Raw genomic sequence first — 21,254 nt, forward strand, 5'->3', positions numbered from 1 at the left:
CTCCAGCATCTGCAGACCTCACTTTCTCCTCACCTCTTGTTGGCCTATCTACAAATTGTTTCAGGAAACCCTCCTGCACACATTGGACAAACACTGACCCATCTAACGAACTTGAGCTATAGCTTTCCCAATTAATATCAGGAAAGTTAAAGTCCCCCATAACAACCATCCTATTACTTTCACTCTTCTCTTGAATCATCCTCGCAATCCTTTCTTCTACGTTTCTAGGACTATTAGGAGGCCTGTAAAAAACTCCTAACAGGGTGAGCTCACCTTTCCTATTCCTAACCTCAGCCCAAACTACCTCAGATGGCGAGTCGTCTTCTAGCAACCCCAGTATCCTATTAAGGAATTTTAAAAATAATCCCTCGGGCAAAGCTGAGGAAATCTTATCATTCCAGTTCTGAGTTAGGTTCAGTCAGAAAACATTCTGGGGGGGGTCTGCTGGACAACCTGAGTACACATATAATATGGCCAGGCATTGAGTTGGGGAATGTTTATGTGGGAGTATTAGCAGGCCAGCCAAGAAGTCTCTCTGGACTGGAGAATTCTATCTGGAGCCTCACAGTTCCAACAAAGAGCTGTCTTTCTGGATCTCAGGCATCTGAATATATCAGAAACAAACTTGCTGACTTTCCACACAGGGGAGCCTGTTTGAATTTCTTCTGCGATTGAACAAAGAAAATTTACAGCCCAGGAACAGGCCCTTCGGCCCTCCAAGCCTGAGCCGATCCAAATCTACTGTCTAAACCTGTTGCCCAATTCCCAAGCATCTGTGTCCATCTGCTCCTCACCTACTTGTGCATCTGTTCAGATGCATCTTAAATGAATCTACTGTGCCTGCCTCTCCTACCTCTGCTGGCAACATGTTCCAGACACCCACCACCCTCTGTGTAAAGTACTTGCCACGTAAACTTTTCACCTCTCACCTTGAAAGTGTGACCTCTCTTTATTGAATCCATCATCCTGGGAAAAAGCTTATCTCTATCTACCCTAACTATAGCCTTCGTGATTTTGTAGACCTCAATCAGTTCTTAAGAGAGCTCGCAGCATCAATAGGTGAATAAATTATGAGTAAGTTTGTTCGGTTCTGATTTACTTCCTCCAGTCACTAGGTGTAGCCACTTGCATTTATTGCATTGTACAGTGTCCTTTCAAACCAAAGGAAGTGAAATGGGCACCTAATTTTTGGGCATGATTGGTTCCCGTACTATGGCAAAACGGCATCGGTGGTTATGTGTGCGCACTGTTGGGGTGAATCAAGTCAGATACTATTTTCATGGAATCATAGAATTTCTACAGTGTAGAAACAGGCCCTTCAGCCCAACAAGTCCACACCAACCCTCTGAAGAGTATCCCAACTAGACCCCTACCCTATTGCTCTACATTTCCCTTAACTAATGCATCTAGCCTACACATCCCTGAACACTATGGACTGTGGGAGGAAACTGGAGCACCCGGAGGAAACAACAGTAATGTTGGTGTGCCTAGCACCTTGGCAAGCTAGAGCTGAAGAAACTACCTCTCTCTGCCATACCCACACCCCCCACCCCCCCAAGAAAACAAAGGGCTGCCACTCAGTCAGAGACTCTGCATTACTTACCTGCACCACCTGGCTATGTTCAGGAATATACCTACCAAAGCTCACAAAGAGACTCTGGCCACATATGAGTGATGGTAGGACAAGCGTCACAAGAGATGGGGGTTGACAGCAAGAGTTTGGGGTGTCTCTCAGAAGGCACTCCCCACCTGCGCCATGATCCCTGATCTCATGATTAAGGCACTGAGACCCTTTGAACGAGGACTCTCCCCTGAAATCCTATTTTCAGTCTCTCCACATGGCAAGTTCAAAGAATTCCTACAGTGTGGAAGCGGGCCATTCAGCCCATTGAGTCCACACTGACCTGCCAAAGAGCATCCATCCAGACCCACCCCCCCCTACTCTGTAATCCCCATGGTTAATCCACCTCGTCTGCACATTCCTGGACATTAGGGACAATTTATCATGCCAATCCACCTAGCCTGGACATCTTTGGCGTGAGGGAGGAAAATGGAGCATTCGGAGGAAATCCACGCAGACACGAGGAGAATGTGCAAACTTCACACTGACAATCGCCCAAGGCTGAAATCAAACCCGGGTCCCTGGAGCTGTGAGGCAGAAGTGCTAATAACTGAGCCACTGTGCCTACCATCCATTGTCCACCATCAATTGCAGTATGAGACCTCCCAGTGGGCGTTAATTTCCCATGTAAAGGCCTCAATTGGCAGTGGGGCAAGAAGGCCACCAAACTACGCAACATTGAACTCTACCCATCATGCATTCCACCTCGTTGTCCTCAGTCATGTGGTCAACCAGTAACTTTCTGGAGGAATTGACTGCAATATGGGTGGCACGGTGGCTCACTGGTTAGCACTACTGCCTCACAGGAACCCAGGTTCAGTTCCACCCTCAGGCGACTGTCTTTGTGGAGTTTGCACATTCTCCCCATGTCTGTGTGGAATTTCCTCTGGGTGCTGCGGTCTCCTCACAGAGTCCAAAGATGTGCAGGTTAGGTGAAGTGGCCATGCTAAATTGCCCAGTGTTCAGGGATGTGCAGGCTTGATGCATTAGCCATGGGAATGCAGAGTTACAGGGATAGTGTGGGGGCAGGGGGGTGTGGGTCTGGGTTGCATGTTTTTCAGAAGGTTGGTGTGGACTTGACAGGCTGAAAGGCCCGTTTTCACACTATAGGGATTCTATACTTAGCTGGCCATTGGTACCTCTGGATTGTGATCGTAAACTCTGTTTGACTTCTTGCATTCCTGCCCATTGATAGTCATCCAGTCTGAGTTGAGGACGATCATGGTGACTAGTTCAGCTGACAGGTGAGGCAATCTTGTTCCAGAACTCTCCTGTTTATACTTGCTACTAACAGAAATAATTGTCCAAAGTTTGAGAGATGTAATTAATGTGTTGAAAACAATGAGTAGTGTTGATGAATAAGCAAGGCAAAGTAGCTTTCATTAGTATGAAGGGCCATTATCCAGGATGCAGGGTTAAGATATTTAACAAAAAAACTGAAGGGAAATATGGACAAATCCTTTTAGATTAGATTAATTACAGTGTGGAAACAGGGCCTTTGGCCCAACAAGTCCACACTGAGCCACCCCCTTACATTTACCCCTTCACCTAACACTACGGGCAATTTAGCATGGCCAATTCACCTAACCTGCACATCTTTGGATTGTGGGAGGAAACTGGAGCAAACCCACGCAGACACAGGGAGAATGACTGTGTGGAGTTTGCACAGTCACCTGAGGCGGGAACTGAACCGGGTCTGCTGGTGTTATTAGGCAGCAGTGCTGACCACTGTGCCACCGTGCCGCCCATACTAACCCAAGTTACTATGATCTAGAATCTGAAACTTTAAAATGTAATGAAAATAACTTCATAAGGAAATTGGGTAAATATTTATTAAATTGTAGATGATGGAGAAGGAGCAATAAGGTGAGACCAATTGGATTACTCTTTGAAAGAACCACTACAGATACAATTCGCTGAATGTTACTTTTACTGTGTGCGATTTAATCTTTGAGCAGAAATTCCACCACTATTAGTTCTCTAAGCATCTCGTAAGTGTTAAAGTTATGTTATACTGTATTCTTAAAATTGTCTGAAAGGTGGGAGAGGGATGATACTAATTGTAAAAGGAATGACATGGGTCACTTCTAATTTGTATGTCTAATGGCTGACCTGTCCCAAGGTGGAGGTAAGCATGGCAGGGAGATCAGCTGGTAAAAGAGCCAGACTGGGCATCCTTACCATTGTGCCACTTGCTATATCTGCAGACTCTGATACCCCTTCTCTAGGAATGATGAAAAACCACATGGAGACAGTTGCATCGATGTGCCAATCAATGTCAGACCTGCATCCAACAGCAATAACAAGCTCACTTCCTCCTTCAGTTTTGTTTACACTTCCAACTTCTTCATGATGAGTCTTCCTTTCATCGAGCTCTAGGCGAGCGTCAGGACTCTCAACAAACATGCTGTCTCGGGCAGATTTAGAGACAAAAAAAACACTGCAGGTGCTGAATCCAAAGTAGACAAGCCGAAGGCTGGAAGAACACAGCAAGCCAGGCAGCATCAGGAGGTGGAGAAGTCAACATTTCGGGTGTAACCCCTTCTTCAGGACTAGGGGTCAGGGTGAGGGGAGCTGCAGATAAAGGGGGTGTGGGGAAGGGTTTTGGGTGGGGAGAGGGCGGGCTGGTGAGGTAGTGACAGGTAAAGGGGTACAGCCTCGTTTCTTACTAAGCTTGCGAACTTCACCAACTGAGTGCATCGGGTCATTCTAATGCTTTCTGAGGATGGTGGCTGAGATGTGCAGCAGAGTGAGGCATTTTTGTATTTAACTTTCTACAGACAAACATCAGAATTAGCGGCAGAACTAGGCCATGTGGCACATCGTGCCTGTCAGTAACAAAATGGCTGATCAAATTATGATGCCAAATCCACTTTCCCATCGACTCACAATGCCCTTGGACTCTCTTGTTAGTCAAGAATCCGGCTATCTCTGCCTCAAATATATTCCAGGACCCTGCCTCTACCATTCTTTGGGGAGGAGAGATCCAAAGACTTGAGTGTCTCAATACAGACTGACAGGTTTTTCAGCTAGTTCTGTAGCTCAAGAATATGAATAGCATATTAGAATGCTGACTGCACAGGGTGCTATCGAAATGCAATGTGAGTGAGAGTGTGATTTTGTTTTTTTAATTTGTCATTGCCTGACTCTTTTAATGGTCAAAAAGACAAGGTCATCGATGTTGATGTCGACATTGATGTCTTCCGACTGACCTGGAACACAGAAACACAGACATGGGGCACTCCATCAGCCAGCTACCTCTGAGAAAGGAAATGTGGCCTAATCCACAGATGTCTGTGTTAGCTGTCCTCCTCTTCACAGCTTCCTTCAAAACAAATATATCTTTATAACTACAGACCTCATCTTATTCAGCAAATTTATTGTGCAAGACAATTAAGATAAATAAGCAAATAAATGATCTTGTCTATGATCTTGTCTGTGTATATCTGTATATATGAAGAAAGTATGTGTGTAACCTATGCATGTGTATATATATCTGTATATATGAAGAAAGTATGTGTGTAACCTATGCATGTGTGTATATATTTGTATATATGAAGAAAGTATGTGTGTAACCTATGCATGTGTGAGTATATCTGTATATATGAAGAAAGTATGCGTGTAACCTATGCATGTATGTATATATTTGTATATGTATAGAAAGTATGTGTGTAACCAATGCATGTATGTATATATTTGTATATGTATAGAAAGTATGTCTGTAACCTATGATGTGTGTATACATCTGTATATATGAAGAAAGTATGTGTGTAACCTATGCATGTGTGTATTATCTTCTCTTGAGAACTTCAAGCAAAATCCTAAGACTTGAATTGCTGCACATCTTTAAATATCTCTGGAAGTGGTTACAAGGGTTTCCGGGATTTTGAATAACTGTCAGTTACTGTTAAAAGGAAGCAAAGGCAGGCTGTCATACCACAACATCTTGGGAGTTTTGATCTTTATTTCTTCAGATCTATTTAAGTGATGTGTCTTAAGACAAAGTGAACTCACATAGGTGTTTTTACAAGACCATTAATAGATTGCAGACATTCAAGCTGTGCATTAGATCCAGATGAGTTTTTATTTATGAAATGTCAGAATCGCCATCCACCTCATCATCCTCTCATGTGGGTGCGAGTCCATCCCTGACTCTTGAATACCAGAAGGCCCCTCTTGATTTTGAGACACAAGGGAAGTTCTCTTTCTAAGCTTGTAATCCAAGGACGGGGTGCCGGGGTCTCAGAGATTAAGCAAACCATTTTACAGACAGACCACTCAATGGAGAAGAATTCAGAGGGGCAGCTTGGAACACAGAGAAGAAAGGACATATTTTAAAAAAAACAGCTCATTTTGGGGAAGGACATGCGACCTAATAAGGGAAACTTGAGCCCAAAGTAAGTGAGAATCAGGAGGCTTGCTAGGAGAACTGAAATGAACCCATTAATATGGATAATTAATGTTTTTGAGGTACATTCTGTGGCTGATTATATTGATTATGTCTCTTACAATGTTTGATTATGTCTCTTACAATGTAGATTCATTGTCTGTAAGGGTAAACAGCTTATAAAGATGTGACAGACTGCATCTGACTAAAGTATTTCACTCCTTTATAAGAATGACTGGGGAATCACAGGCAAAGATGTGTGTGAATGATAGAGTACACAGTACAGGCCTGAAGAGGATCTTCTGACATGTTCTGGTTACAAAATTGTGTAGCCCTTATATTTGGTCATGTGGCCAGAGGTTTGGGTATACGACACCCAGCCAATGTACAAGAACAACCTGTATTTGAGAGAATATTGGACCTGCACCTGAAAGTAGAATCATAGAATTTTACAGTACAATAGGAGGCCATTCGACTTACCATGTCTGTACCGGCTCCCCAAAGAGCTACCCAGCTACTCCTGCTCTTCAGCCTTATCTCTGTAGCCCTCTGACTTCATCCCATTTCAAATATATGTCCAGCTCTCTTTTGAAACCTCCTACATAATCTGCATTCACCACTCTCCCAGGCCAACACATTCTAAATCCTAAAAGCTCTGAATAAAAAAGCTTTTCTGTGCGTTTCAAGGATATGTAACGTAGACACTTTTTGCTCGTAAGGACCCCGATTTCTCCATTCACAATGAAGTCACGGTGGCACAGTCTTGCAACGTTCATGTCAAGTTCAGCTCAGTACAAGTTTCTCAATGTGATTGGCTTCTAAGTTCCTTACTTAATATGTGTCAATTAACAGGCCAACGACCAACCCAAAACTAGATAAATTGTTTTGCCACCAAATCAATATCTCATCACCTGTTTGCTTATCCCTCAACTGCTAAGTATACGAGGCATGTAGACACTCTTTACCATTCATGCACATTATATAAAATATTTAACTCCCACTACAATGGCCAAAACTTGCAATTGCATTTAGATGCAATTTTTTTTCTGAATGTGGGAGAGATCATAACCCTCTGAGTACAAGAATAAAAATATGAATGTTAGTGCTGGATATGTTTAAAAAGCTGATATTACATGACACTTAACATTGAAAACATGTCATCTACAATACATTGGAAATATAGAATCTAACTTAGGACTTTCGAGGAGAAAGTTGAGACCCATGCACTACACTCAAAGTATCTCATTTATTATGAATACATATCTATAAAATGTCAACTTGCATTTATTTTGCAGGCATGTGCAGAAAAAATCCCAAGACATTATATTAATGCAACACATATCTGTGCCTCTGTCAAGTTTTTTGTGATGAGTCTCTCTATCCACATTTTTACTGGGAGCTACCCATGTAAACTTTGAACTCAGCCATTATATGCACCCCTCACTGAAGGCACTGCAACATCTAGCGGGAGGGTGCATTAAAACATTATACTTATGACAAAGGCAGTTTTTGATAAATACGGGTGAAGAAATTAATAATGCAAAAACATCAAAATAAGGACATTAAAGTGGAAGTTAAATCCAGTCGCTGGCCCATTTATCTTTAATTGCCACCCCAGAAATCCAAACACTCCAAACACCATTGCTATGCTCTGTACATTTCCTGCCCTCAAATTTCACCAGCTCGCACTGTAAGTTGTGGTTTCCATTTTTGTGTCAACATTTAACATTGAAAATGTTCAAAGGTTCTAAAGGAAATTCCCTGTGGAAACAGGACTTGTGTCGCAGTCATTACAGATTGTAACCAGAGTGATAGTGTAGTCTCACATTATCCTTCACCGATCTATCCTCTTATACACAAATCTAAGATTGAAAAGATGTTTGCAATGCTGCATATAACTTTGGACATTTCACCTTCAAAAGACCTTTGGCCGGCATGGTGGCTCAGTGATTAGTACTACTGCATCACAATGCCAGGGATCCGGGTTCGATTCCAGCCTCAGGCGACTGTCTGTGGAGTTTGCACATTCTCCCCGTGTATGTGTGGGTTTCCTCTGGGTGCTCCAATTTCCTCCCACAATCCAAAGATGCACAGGCCAGGTGAATTGGCCATGTTAAATAATCTGTAGTGTTAAGTGTGTTAGTCAGGGGTAAATATAGGGTAGAGAAATGGGTCTGGGTGTGTTACTCTTTGGAGGGTTCATGTGGACTTGTTGGGCCTGTTTCCATGCTGTAGGGAATCTAATCTAAAGACAGACGTTGGATGTGGGTAGCTCTATTAGTTTACAATATAAGTGTATAAGAGAGGCACAACATTAGATCATAGGAACAGGAGCAGGCCATTCAGCCCATCGAGCCTGCCCTGCTATTCAATACAATCATGGTTGATTGAACACTTCAATGTCTTCTAGCCACCCCATCCCCATAACTCTGTATGACACTGGTGATCAGAAATCTATCTAACACTACCTTAACTATAGTCAAGGACTGAGTGTCCACTGACCTCTGTGCAAGGAAATACAAAAGGTTCACAACCCTCTGAGTAAAATCATTTCTCCTCATCTCAATCCTAAGTGGCATCCCTGTATTTTTAAACTGTGACCCCTGCTTCTAGATTCCCCAGCCAGGGGAACCTGAATCTACCCTTTCTATGCCCCTCAGTCTTCTCACTACAGAAAACTAACTGGGAGTATGATGCAGATGTTTGAAATAATGGGGGAGAAAGCATTGTGTTAATTTATGTAAACCTGTTGTTTAAGATCAGAGAACTGAAGAACAGTTCTATGGGGTGGCACTGTGGCTAGCATTACTGCCTCACAGCGCTAGGGGCCCAGGTTCAATTCCAGCCTGGGGTGACTCTGTGGAGTTTGCACACTCTCCCTGTGCCTGTGTGAGTTTGCTCTGTCCTCCCACAATCCAAAGATGTGCAATTGGTGAATTGGCCATGCTAAATTGCCTATAGCGTTCAGGGATGTGAAGGCTAGGTGCATTAGTCAGGGATCAATATAGGATAATAGGGTGGGAGAATGGGTCTGGGTGGGTTACTCTTCGGAGGGCTGGTGTGGACTTGTTGGGCTGAAGAGCCTGTTTCCACACTGGAGGGATTCTGTGAACATGAGCACAACTTCAGCAAGTCTCTCCAGAGACGGGGAATTGAATAAATAGTGCACCTTTTGCTGCAGATTAGTTGAAATGTTGAATAAACTCAGCAGCTGATGTTTTGGCACTTAATTCATGTAAACAACTGGGTTAATCTTTCATGGGAACAAGATTGATGTCTCTTAAAGCAAGGATAGACATTGCTCAAATTCTCACTGGTCGCTGTCCTGGTGTGATTCTCTCGAACACAGTGTTGGAACTGTGTTGATTTTAATGTTGAACTTGTATCCAAGTGATTTTGTTTTATTTGTCAATTGTTTCAATGAGTTGAAGAGAAAATTTCAGGAGCTTTAAATCTCAAGTTGTGCAAAATCGTTGACAGGGGATGGATTGATTAGTTAAATGGTCTTTTCTCATTGTACACTTTCTTACATACAACGTTCTGTTAAGTGATGGCCAAGTGTTCCTTCTGTTCTGAGAGAAGTGAAGTACCTCTGTAAGGTAAGATTTCCCAAGGTTCAGACATAGCTGACATATTTTCCTTGAGCTACATTTGTTGCTTCACTCACCACTGCCTTGTGCTGTTGTCTGAGGAGTTGATTTTCATTTGCTTCTGCATGACACCAGCCACGCAAAGTACTCTGCAAATACCTTTTGTAATTTGCTTAAATGATATGTGAAGAAAGCAGGAGTTCATTTGCTTTGGCTGGCTGGTTCACCTGGCAGCACCACATCAACTTCATTACTCACTAATTCACAACAACTATGTACGTCTGGCATTTCACATCATCAATCATTAGCGAGTCAAAACAAAATGAAAATTACATTGTCAAGACCAGAGAAGGAGACATTCTTTAGTGAAGCTATTTCCTCTTGACATACAGGCTGAGCTTTGAGATAAGCACTTGTGCAGGTGTAATGAGAAAACATTGATTTCGTACTTCAATTTATTTATGTGAAAAAGTCCAATAATGTTTAGCAGAATGCACAGACTGTTCCGTTATGATGGATAATTGTGAGTATCTTCAGTCTGTAGTTAAACAACCAGTCTTCACTCATTCGTCTTGCATGTGCCAAATGTTGGAAGAGAAAGGTGATTTCTTATTAAAATTGTTCCAGCTCCAGGGATATGTGGTCACTGCCATTGTTATTTAGACTGAACGTGCTCACATCTGGCTCAATGAGATTGCACCATCTACAAATGGCTGAGTGTTTATCAAGAATGCCTTTCCCCAGTGCTTTTCTTTGTAGTGTACATAATTCAGCGGCAAATTGTTCTGGTCTGCCCAAGGATTCCAGCTGTCACATTAGCACTTGCAGCCTATCCTTGCCTTGCTTTCATGATGCCGCAGTGAGATGCTGAAGCCATGTCCCTGAGGTTAAAGATTGAGTTGTTTGTCATGCTTGTTTGCACTTCTTCAGATCTTCAGTGAAGCTGCACGATGCAATTGAGAAAAAAATTGCACTTTATGTCCAATTACTTGGGTGAAAGAAACATAAAGTTTGCCCCACCAAATCATTTATTCATGTGCAATGCGTGAAATGGCATGTGGCTGGAGCTTCAGAGATGACTGTGTCCATTCACGGTTCAACTGGCCCATTCTAACACTTAAGTGCTGCATTAATATATTTATTGTTACAATGAAGCTATGTTATTTTTTTAGTGTCAAGTAACTACCTACAGTGAATAGGCCTTTTTCGATATTCATCTGTCCGACATTTTTCTAGTTCAAGGTACATACCATTGGAAACCAACAGAATGGTTGAGAAATGATAGAAGGTAGTGCCAACAAACACAGTTTTTGGACAATTGCAGGAATATTATGTGTTAATGATCACCAATATTAGGTGAGAAAAGGAATCACATAGCACAATTATGGCCTTGGGTGGTCATATAAGCCCTTCTATTAATTTTGAACTGGTTTCATGATTGTAAGGTGGGAAAATGCAGCAATCAGTTTACGTGCAGCATGGTCCTGCTAATAGCGAAGAGTTACATGACCCAATAACTTATCCCCTTGATTTTGATTGATGAATAAGTACTGGCCAGGGAACGGAAAGCTACCTCCACACACTACTATGAGTCGTGCCATGGGGTCTTATATATCTAGTTGACTGGGCAGACATGGTGTCAGTTTATAGTTCAATCCAAAAGCCACTATTTCCAACACTGCAGTGCCGTATTGACTAGTCAGACCAAATTTTCTGCTCTCGTCCGTATAGTGGGGCTTGAACCCATGATCTTGTGACTCAGGTGGAAGAGTGTCACCGCTGAGCCTAAGCTATCATTGGATAAGCAAGGGGGCCCACTTTGAAATTAACTGTTAGCTAAACATTTTAAATTGTCAAATTCCTGCCACAGGTTTCAGTTCTCCTCCAAGGTGCACATTGGTAATCTGCCAACAAGAAAATGAATTGGAAAAATGTACAAGATCGATAAATGCTGCAAAGTGCATGTGAAAGATTCTAAATCGACCCACAGCATAAATCTGTCCCAAACTCGGACTTCCCGATGGAGGTCGTAGGGTGATGATTATGAAAAATGGACACGTGTCACCCTGGTGAATTAGATGTTTCTGTTCAAACGTTGGGATGTACAGGACATTGGGGTCACCTGTTTTTTACCCTCTTCTCCTCCCACCTTGTCCTTACCTTCTGTCACACTGTTCAACGAAGACTCCACTATTACCTCCATTTTAAATGTACTGTTTCCCAGAGGGTACCATTCCCTCCATGGTTGCAGTCTGCAATACCCCAACATGGCACCTTTTCAAGCAGCGCAATACTCGCACTTTGACCTCCTCCCCACTCCTCAATATCCCAAGACCCCAAACAATCGTTAGATGCGAAAAAGTGATTTACTTGCACTTCTTCCAATTTAGTCTGTTGCGCTGACTGCTCACAATGGAGAGTCCTCTATATCGCAGAGACCAAACAGAGACTGGGTGACCATGTTTCAGAACACTTCAGGCGACCCTGAGCTTGCAGTTACCTGTCAGTTTTGTTCTCCAGCTTGCTCCGACTCTGACCTTTCTGTCCCTGGCATGCTCCACTGTTTCACTGAAGCTCAGTGCAAACTGGAAGAACAGCTCTTTTGAGTCCTATGGATTTAATATTGATTTTAACATCAAATAGTAACAGCTGTGCTCCCATTTTGCATCCTTTCTTTTGGCTGGTTTGGTTTGTCTCTCTTTTCTCTTGTTTTGCTTTTGAGCAGTAGCTGTTCTTTGCCTTGCTGTTCACATCTCCTCTGGATCTTTTGTTTGTCTACTTGTCCCAAGTAGTCTTTGCTTCACAGAATCTTCGTTGTTGTTTCTCATCTGTCTCCTCCCCTAAGACCAGACCTTTTGCCTTTCTTCTTCTTTTCACTGTAACCCACCCACTTTTGATTGTTTAAATCCATTTCTACTCTTTCCAGTCATGGGGAAGGACTCTTGACCCAAAATGGTGTGTTTTTTGTGACACAGATGCTACTGAGCATTTGCAGTATGTTCTGTTTTCTTATTGCAGACATAGAACATTACAGCGCAGTACAGGCCCTTTGCCCCTGATGTTGCGCCAACTTGTGAAACCAATCTGAAGCCCATCTAACTAACTCTATTTCATTCTCATTCATATGTCTATTCAATGACCATTTAAATGCCCTTAAAGTTGGCGAGTATAGAACATGGAACAAAAGGAAATATTACAAACCTGAAGTTGCCCAGCTTCACTTTAAGTGACGATTTGAGGTGTATCATCTGCGACGTTGGTAGCAGTGGGACAACATAGAGTATTTTGAGGGTCCTTTGCAGTGTTTAGTTTTCTGCCTGATATGTCAGTGTTTAACACACACACTCATTGCCAGGCCTGAACTGAATTCATCCTTGATTCATAGTATGTATTAGCTGGGATTTGTAAACTAAAATTAAAATCAAGAGTGGAACTTAATTCTAAATAACAGCAGTTCTATGGTGAATTTATTACATTTTCTGTCAGGTTTCTTCGTAAACTGGTCATTTACACATTAAACTGCAGCAAGCAAGTCAGACTTTTCTCAATGCTATCCTTGTTCTTCCAACCTGTCACTTGCCAAGAGAAATACAAGTTAACAATGCTGTGCATTTGAGAGAAACACAATGCCAGTTTTCATTGGAAATGCCCGTCCTAATTGAACAAACTCAATATCCTCTCAAACCCAGTACATAACCTCCAAGGATACTTTATCAGTCCTGCAGGTTCTCACTGATCCTAGAGAGTGGGCATCATGTTTTCATTGACGGGAAGTACCTAAAGCTGAGAGTTTTGGAAAGGACAGAAATTCAAGGCACCCACAGACACCCCAACCCCTCTATTGTTTTGAGAAAAGCAGAAACCTAAATTCTTTCAAATGCTGTCTTCATTGAATGGAAAATCACCCTGAAAGATCAAAGCCCCAAAATGTGAGAGCACCTTATTGTGAAGCAGAACAGAAAAGTCATAAAGCTAAGTACCAATAGAAGAGACACATCCAGCTCATTTATTCTTGCAAACCTCACTACTTCATCTGCCACTAGAATGATGTTTTTTCTACCTCTACTGCTTCACCAGGAAACTATGTCAAGAATTCCTGGTGGAGGCTTATATTCTGTGGAGGTCAAAGAAATAGGAGATGACCTGATTTAACATGCAAGGGGTTGATGGAGTCAACACTGAGAGGTTGTTTGCCTAACAGGGGAAGATAGAACATCGGGGCACAGTCTCGAGATAAGCTGTCAATTGTTGAGTAAAAATTACTTTGTACAAAGGGTTGCAAGCTTTTGGAAACCTCAACCTCAGATGGTTGTCAATGCCTCACCATTTTTGTCAGGTTGAAATAGATGTTTGGTCTCTCAAGGAACTATGCAATGTCGGGACTTAGTGTGAAAGTGAAACTGAGACAGAGACAGAAGATCAGCCATGATTGTATAGAATGACAGAGTAGGATTGAGGCACCTGTTCATATCACATGCTTCTCATGATTGACCTGTAATGAAATTCCTCCCAGTGTTCGACCCAAACTCATCTTTTATCAATTAGTGCCTATACCCCTTTGCTACATAGTGAGCCATCAACTTGAAGTTATGTTCACATTGTAAAATCAACATTTGGAATACCAGTGGAACAAGAAATATGACACAGACAGTAAGTGGAACAAGTATCTACATTAAACCCTATACTGTCTCTTTGGAGTGCACATTCCATCATTTTGTTGTCTCCACAGAATCCATCACATGCTCAGTGTTCATGATTTGTCCGATACAGGCTTCTTGGAAATGGAGGAATATGAAAACTTTTAACGCACCACGTTATTTTAACACACATTAATTCAGAGTATCCAATCAAAGCATCTGACAGCCTTGTCCCTTCAGCTCAGTGACTTCCATTATTACAGAGGGCTTAGATACCCATCCCGACGAATGGAGTCATGGATTTCTTGACGAGTTGATCATTATTGGATTGTAACGGCAATACTATCATGTTCAGATCCAACTAACTGGATTACAAGTTTGTGATATTTCCAGAACGAAATCAACTTGTCCATTTTTTTAACCACCTGTCTGATGTTGCACCAGGGAGTACTTGGATTTGTCTTGGAAAGGGTAGAGCTCAGATTCTTCACCTGGAGAAAGTAGTCTGTTAGTATAGAACTGTTATAGAACCGGAGTAGTGCTGAAAGGTGCATCCTGCTGAATCTCTTTATCTAACTTGGGGTTCAAAGTAAACACAGCCCAGAGGATGAATCTGCCTCCAAAACATCTCTCTTGGCCCTCAAAATCAGAAATATGGGGGTAACTTTTCTGGAATCTGTCACCCACATTCCAAAGCTGCCTGGCATATGGCTTCATCCATCCCCAACAACTCCATGATGAATTGAAAGTGCAAATGCAGAACAAAAATTATTAGGTTTAAGTGGAGGATTAGCAGTGAGCAAGCCTCAAAGGTAAGGTCCATCAGCCCATAAATACCTGTGGCTAATAGCAAGTCAGAGGTTGGTCATTCTTCAGTGAGTGCCGCAGTTTCTGACTCTCCTAAGCTTGTCCACTGTTTACAAGGCATAAGTGAGGAGAGAGAAGGAATACCATCTATTTGCTCCCATGAGTGCATCTACATCAACACTCTGAAATCTTAACACCGTTCAAGACAGTGCTGTCACCCCATGCACTAACTTCAGCATTCACTGTCCAGCACCAGCAGAAAGTGACTACAATATGTCGATATACAAAATGCACTTCAGTAAGGCTTCCAAACCCACGACCTCTTCTACCTAGAAGGACAAGGGCAACAGACAAGTGGATAATAGTTTTGAGAAGATTTGTAGTTCTGGTTGAGGCTCTGGATGTACGTTTGCTCGCTCAGCTGGAAAGTTTGGTTTCAAACATTTTGTCACCATACTAGGTAACATCATCAGTGACCCTCCAGTGAAGTGCTGGTGTTATATCCTGCTTTCTACTTATGTGTTTAGGTTTTCTTGGGTTGGTGACGTCATTTCTGGTGTTGATGATGTCATTTCTGGTTCTTTTTCTCAGAGGGTGGGAGATGGGATCCAATTGGATGTGTTTGTTAATAGAGTTCTGCTTGGACTGCCATGCCTCTAGGAATTCTCTCTGTTTGGCTTGTCCTAGGATGGATGTATTGTCCCAGTCAAAGTGGTGTCCTTCCTCATCTGTAAGGATACTAGTGAGAGTGGGTCATGACTTTTTGTGGCTAGTTGTGTGTCCTGGTGGCTAGTTTTCTGCCTGTTTGTCCAATGTAGTGTTTGTTACAGTTCTTGCAAGGTATTTTGTCAATAACGTTTGTTTTGCTTGCTGTCTGTATGGGATTTCTTAAGTTCATTAGCTGCTGTTTTAGTGTGTTGGTGGGTTTGTGGGCTACCATGATGCCAAGAGGTCTAAGTAGTCTAGCAGTAATTTCCGAGATGTCTTTGATGTAGGGAAGAGTGGGGTTCTAGGCGCATTTTATCTGCTTGTTTTGGTCTGTTGCTGAGAAATCGGTGTACTGAGTTCATTGAATACGCTGTATAGGTGATTTTCCTCTGCTCTGTGTAGTTCCTCTGTGCTATAGTGTATGGTGGATTGTTGAAATAATGTTCTAATGCAGCTTTGTTTGTGGGTGTTGGGATGTTGGTAATGTCATCACCTGCAAGCTCTCCTCTGCATCCTGATTTGGGACTGACCTGGATTGTCACTGGATTAAAACACTGCAGCTGCCTCACAGCACAGTGGGAGCGCCTTCAAGAAGATGGTTTACCATCTCCTTCTCAAGGACAATTAAGATGAATCATGAAGCCTGACTACACATGCACTATTTGCCAGACTTGAACATTTGGATTTTCTCGTGACCATTTTTTCATCTTTCAAGATCAACAAACTTGCCCTTCTACAGTGTTGAACTTCACCTATCCAAATTGCAGCAAGCTCCATCAACACAACCCCCTCAACAACTCCATCCTTAATGGCCTGGACCCTTGCCTTGATTTTAAAACTCTCATTCTCCTGTTTAAAAATGTTCATGACCTAACCCCTTCCAAACTGAATTCACGAGTGTGGATCCAGTGAATTGTCTGACCTTGCATGATTGAATGCTTTCTGTTGTCTGGAATAAGTCATATTAGGATTGTGCATTTTTTGAAGCTGATAGAATGTTTTTTTAAGCCAGCAGTATGACCCCTGTATGTTCTCTGATGACAGTAATGTTGGTACGGTGAGCCCTGGAGCCTACCTGACAGTGCCTGGAGCAAATTGTACATTTCAGAGATCCTGATGTTCATTAAAACCTATCTGCTTTTCAGTTCCAATTCTGAATTAGCTTTTGCACAGTTCAATTTAGAGCTTAGAAACATTGAAGCTCAGGTCCATCTACTTTAGAGAGATTGATGTCTATTCCAAAATACTTTCTTTATCATTTATTCTCAGTTAGAACTTAGACCTTTGAACCAGATAATGTGTAACATAATTAAGTGTGATTGACAGAAAAAGCAACGTTTCTCAAAAATAAATAGATTCTCGTGTCTGATGTTTGAAACATTTTTTTCTTCAGTGCACTAAAGCAGTTCTTCTTCTTTTTAACCTCCAGGTTCAGGAGTCAATGTGCAGGTCTCCTACGTCTTGCTTAGTTTCGGCCTGATCTTTGGTGCCATCAGTTGCCTGGAGCTGTGATTGTAACCAACATTATCTTCACATCAATAAAGAGCTCTCCGTGAGGTGACTGAATCATCTCAAGCCTGTAAAGGACCTTGGCTCGCTGCAGACATCTCTGGTACCATCAAAAGCCAAATATAATATGAATTTGAAAGACTTTATTGAATACTTCAAGAAGACAGAAGGCATCAGGAACTCCACCTTCCCCCTCCCTCAAACCCTATCCCTATAAAATACCAAGTAAACATAACATTGGAAGTGAATCAAAGGGTTTCTTTTGACTTGTTCCAATATGCCTTATATAAACACATACACTGATCTAGGGCAGTTGCATGATTTGATCTAATGGTGCAAGTTACCAGTGACAAATTACCATAGCTTAGAGTTTGAAGGAAAGAATTTAAATCACCACACATAGGTGCTCTAACATTTAACAAAAACCTGTTAAGTGTACTAGACAATGAATGCATTGGTTGTGTAAATGTGAGTGCAAGGTTAACCTTGTCATATACCATGTGTCTGTATGCTGCACTGTTCCTCAAATTTGACCGCAGCCATTCTCCCACGAATAAGAACCTTGTTTACAGAGAAACAGTCATAACAAATAAAATACAACTTTTCTTTGCAGTTTTATGGATATTGGACCAGATTTTCCAATGAGAAGTGCTCACTCTGGGTGTTTGACATCAACTGCACCTGTTAGTCATTGAATATGCATGTTGGCATTAAGACATCTTTTGGCCTGAAATCTCAGTTTGCTTCTACTCTGAAGCAGTAACTGCAATTGGAAAATACCTTAAATAATTACTTAATTGTTCAACTCTTTACATATCACTTTTTTTCAGCTCTTAAATTAACAGCACATGATAGCTCTTAAAACGTTTTCTGTTGTGGCTTTCCTTTGAAAAATCTTTGCAATTCCAAATTTTTCATCAGTTACATCGAAGAGTCCTGGTCTTCCTCAGTAAACAGTTGATTGTTTCATTGCTGTTTGGGGCTCTTTCCTCATGCTAACTAACTCGATATGTTTTGCTTTTCATGAAAGTCTTGTTTTTTGAAGAAGTGAGGTTCTAAATTGTTTTCTAGGGTCCCAACCAGTCACCCTGTCCACATTCTCCCTGAGCCCAGTATGAAATGAAACATCCTTTTGTCTCTGTTGTTTGAGGGAACGTGGGATGCACACACACTTTGCTGTCCTGTAGTTACTGAAAAGTGGCCACTGTGGTTAGCACTAATCGACTGTACATGAATTATTTTGGGACTGTTTTGAGAGAGGTAATAAAACCCAGAAAACTTCAAGCATTTTCTCAAATTTGAGGAATCTGGCAAGGCTTAAATACATTCCAGATATTGGACCAAAATTCTTGCAGGAAAAGGATTGGGGGTCAAGGATGTGATTTTATTTTTCTTTTCCATTTATTCATGTATTCTCTGTTCGCAGAGATGTGAAATATTTAGCTAGTGACTTGCTACAAATCAACTGATTCAGTGCTTTTTAAAAAAAATTGTAATTCAGCCAACTTATTTGGTTTCTTTCTCTTACTTTCATTTGAAGTGATTACAAGCTGAAATTTCTCTTCAGTTAACATCCCTTTCATCATTTTCCCTGTACTTTTCCTCCCCTTTCTTCATCAAATCAGACTGAGACAGTCAAATGAATATGCATGTGTGGACTTATTATCCCTGTTGAGCCTGACCACTTTAACTCAAGAATCTAAAATGTCCAATTGATTCATGAAAGGATGACATGAAAAGTTTCCACATTTTAAGACTTGTACTTTAACAGTGAAATGAAAAGTACTGTTAATTGAACATTTTTTAAGCAAGGTATACTTTACTCTTAAAGCAACTGAGAAACCCAATTTTACAAGCATGGCTTATAGTATCTCATTCGTAGTCATTCAACTTTCCCAGACCAATTCCAAAATGTTCCTGAGGATTTATGACTTCTTTTCCTCCCTCAGGCTCAAATATTTAATTTCAGAATTGACTTTGAGTGAGGGTTCTCTTCCCGCCATTCCCCCCCCCCACACACACACACACACACCTCCGCCCCCAATATCCTCCTTTTACTTCAAGCAACTACTCTTTTTATTTCTGATTCTCATGAATTCGGTATTGTCATCCTGAATGCAAGTCCCCCCTCTCAATACAGGTGTAACAGTCTTACACCTGCTTGTAAAGCAGCCTTTAATCTTTGCAGCCATATCACCCATGCTTCTTGTTCTTCATAATATTTTCATTTTATCCTAAATCATGGAGACGCAAGCCCAAATACATAACCTGAAAAAAGCTCGTGGTTTAACAGGGCGCTTTCATGCAGTTTCATTTCAACTCTTGGCAGCAGCAGAAGTTCAGACAGGGAATTTACAATCCTCCTCAGTTATTTTTAGATAGTGGCTCTTGAGCAGTAGTGTACAAACCATTTCTCGCCCAGGTCACTTAATCATGTGCCAGTGAACTCATAGCTCACTTAGAAGCGATTGCAAGTTTTCTCCATGTAATCCTGCTAAATAAATAGATTTGGGAGAACAATACAGCAAAATAAAAGGATATTGGTCTTTCATTTCTGACCTGGTTCTATCAAGAACTATCCAATTCGTTCTGATCCCCTGCTCTTTGACTGTGACCCTTCCTGTTTTCTCCTTTTCAGTTATTTATATTCTCTTTTGAAGGTTGTTATTGAAATGACTTGCACCACCCTTGCAGGCAGTGTATTCCAGGTCACATCAACTTGTTGCAATAAAAAAAACCTTCTCTTGGCTCCCACCATCCTGAAGATTTTTTTTTGCCTTAATCTGTTTTATGAGTCAGGTGGTTAGAGAAATACTGAATTCTACATATCACATGTGGCCCAACTTTCTCAGGACAGAAGGAGATAGATCCTAACGGTGTTGTGAACTTAGAAAATCTATGATTCCTGTGAAGAGGAGCATTAGAAACCAACCGGACCTTGCTGATAATATTCTTTAGAGAGATACAGGTATTAGCACCTGATGCCCATCCCTCATTGGACTTGAACTGAGTGCAACATTTCAGTGGAAAGTCAGGTCAACCATATTGCTATAGGTCTGGAACACATGGAGCAGACATAAATGGCAAATCCCCCTTCCGTAAAAGGACAGTCATGTCCCAGACGGGTTTGTATGACAATCAATGGTCAGCATCACTGAAGTTGATTCGAGATATTTTAGCTTCTCTGTGGCCCTGACTCTTTGCGTATTGTGACGTTACCACTGGGCTACCATCTTCTCAGTTCCAAGTTGGGACCAGAGTGACTGGCTTGTTTATTCCAAGTTTGGTTCTTTTTTCTGGTTAGTTACCCATCTGGATAGGGATAGGTGATTAAGAACTCTTCTCTGGAGATGTTTGTTTGAATTAAATGGCCACCAAAAAATAGGGAACATTTTAGGGAGACTATAAGCAGGTTTTCCACTCAGCATATTAATGCAAACGTCCTACATTTGTTCACACTGCATAGCAACTGGGATAATTAAGTCCCCATTGTCATAGAGGTCCAGAGCAGAGGAAAAGCCTTTGGCCCATCCAGTATGTGTCAATCAAAAACGACCATCTGACTATACAAGTCCTATTTTCCAGCATATTGGTTGGATTCTATTCTTTATCCGCATAGAATATATTTTCCATTCAAATTATGAAAAAAGTAACTTATGGAGAGGCAATATTACATTAACATGATGGGAAATTGTTTGACTCAAACTACAAAACAGAACAAAGAACAGTACAGCACAGGAATGTGCCCTTTGGCCCACTAGGACTGCGCTAACGTAAAATGTCTTTCTAAACTAAAAACCTTTTGCATGTATGCAGTCTGTATCCCTCTGTATCCTGCCTATTCATGCCTCTTAGAATGTGGTTCTTGCATCTGCTTCTACCACCTCCCCGGTCGACACTTACCGCCCTAAATGTAAAAAAAACCTGCCTCTCACGTCACCGTTAAACTTTTCCCCTTTTACCTTAAATCTGTGAACACCAGTAAGTGGTACATC

The 21,254-nt window shown here is 41.6% G+C and overlaps 1 protein-coding gene across 1 annotated transcript in view; it reads left to right on the forward strand.

Moving 5' to 3' along the window:
- Positions 1–19,273, forward strand: part of cntn1b (contactin 1b) — a 746,084-nt gene extending 726,811 nt beyond the window's left edge. Inside the window, exon 26 of the mRNA XM_043709043.1 lies at positions 17,180–19,273. Within this exon, the coding sequence (XP_043564978.1) occupies positions 17,180–17,262 (83 nt within the window). The 3' untranslated portion in view covers positions 17,263–19,273. The remainder of the gene's footprint in view (positions 1–17,179) is intronic.
- The last annotated feature ends 1,981 nt before the right edge of the window (positions 19,274–21,254 follow it).

This window comes from Chiloscyllium plagiosum, chromosome 19, assembly GCF_004010195.1.
Source record: "Chiloscyllium plagiosum isolate BGI_BamShark_2017 chromosome 19, ASM401019v2, whole genome shotgun sequence".
NCBI lineage: Eukaryota > Metazoa > Chordata > Chondrichthyes > Orectolobiformes > Hemiscylliidae > Chiloscyllium > Chiloscyllium plagiosum.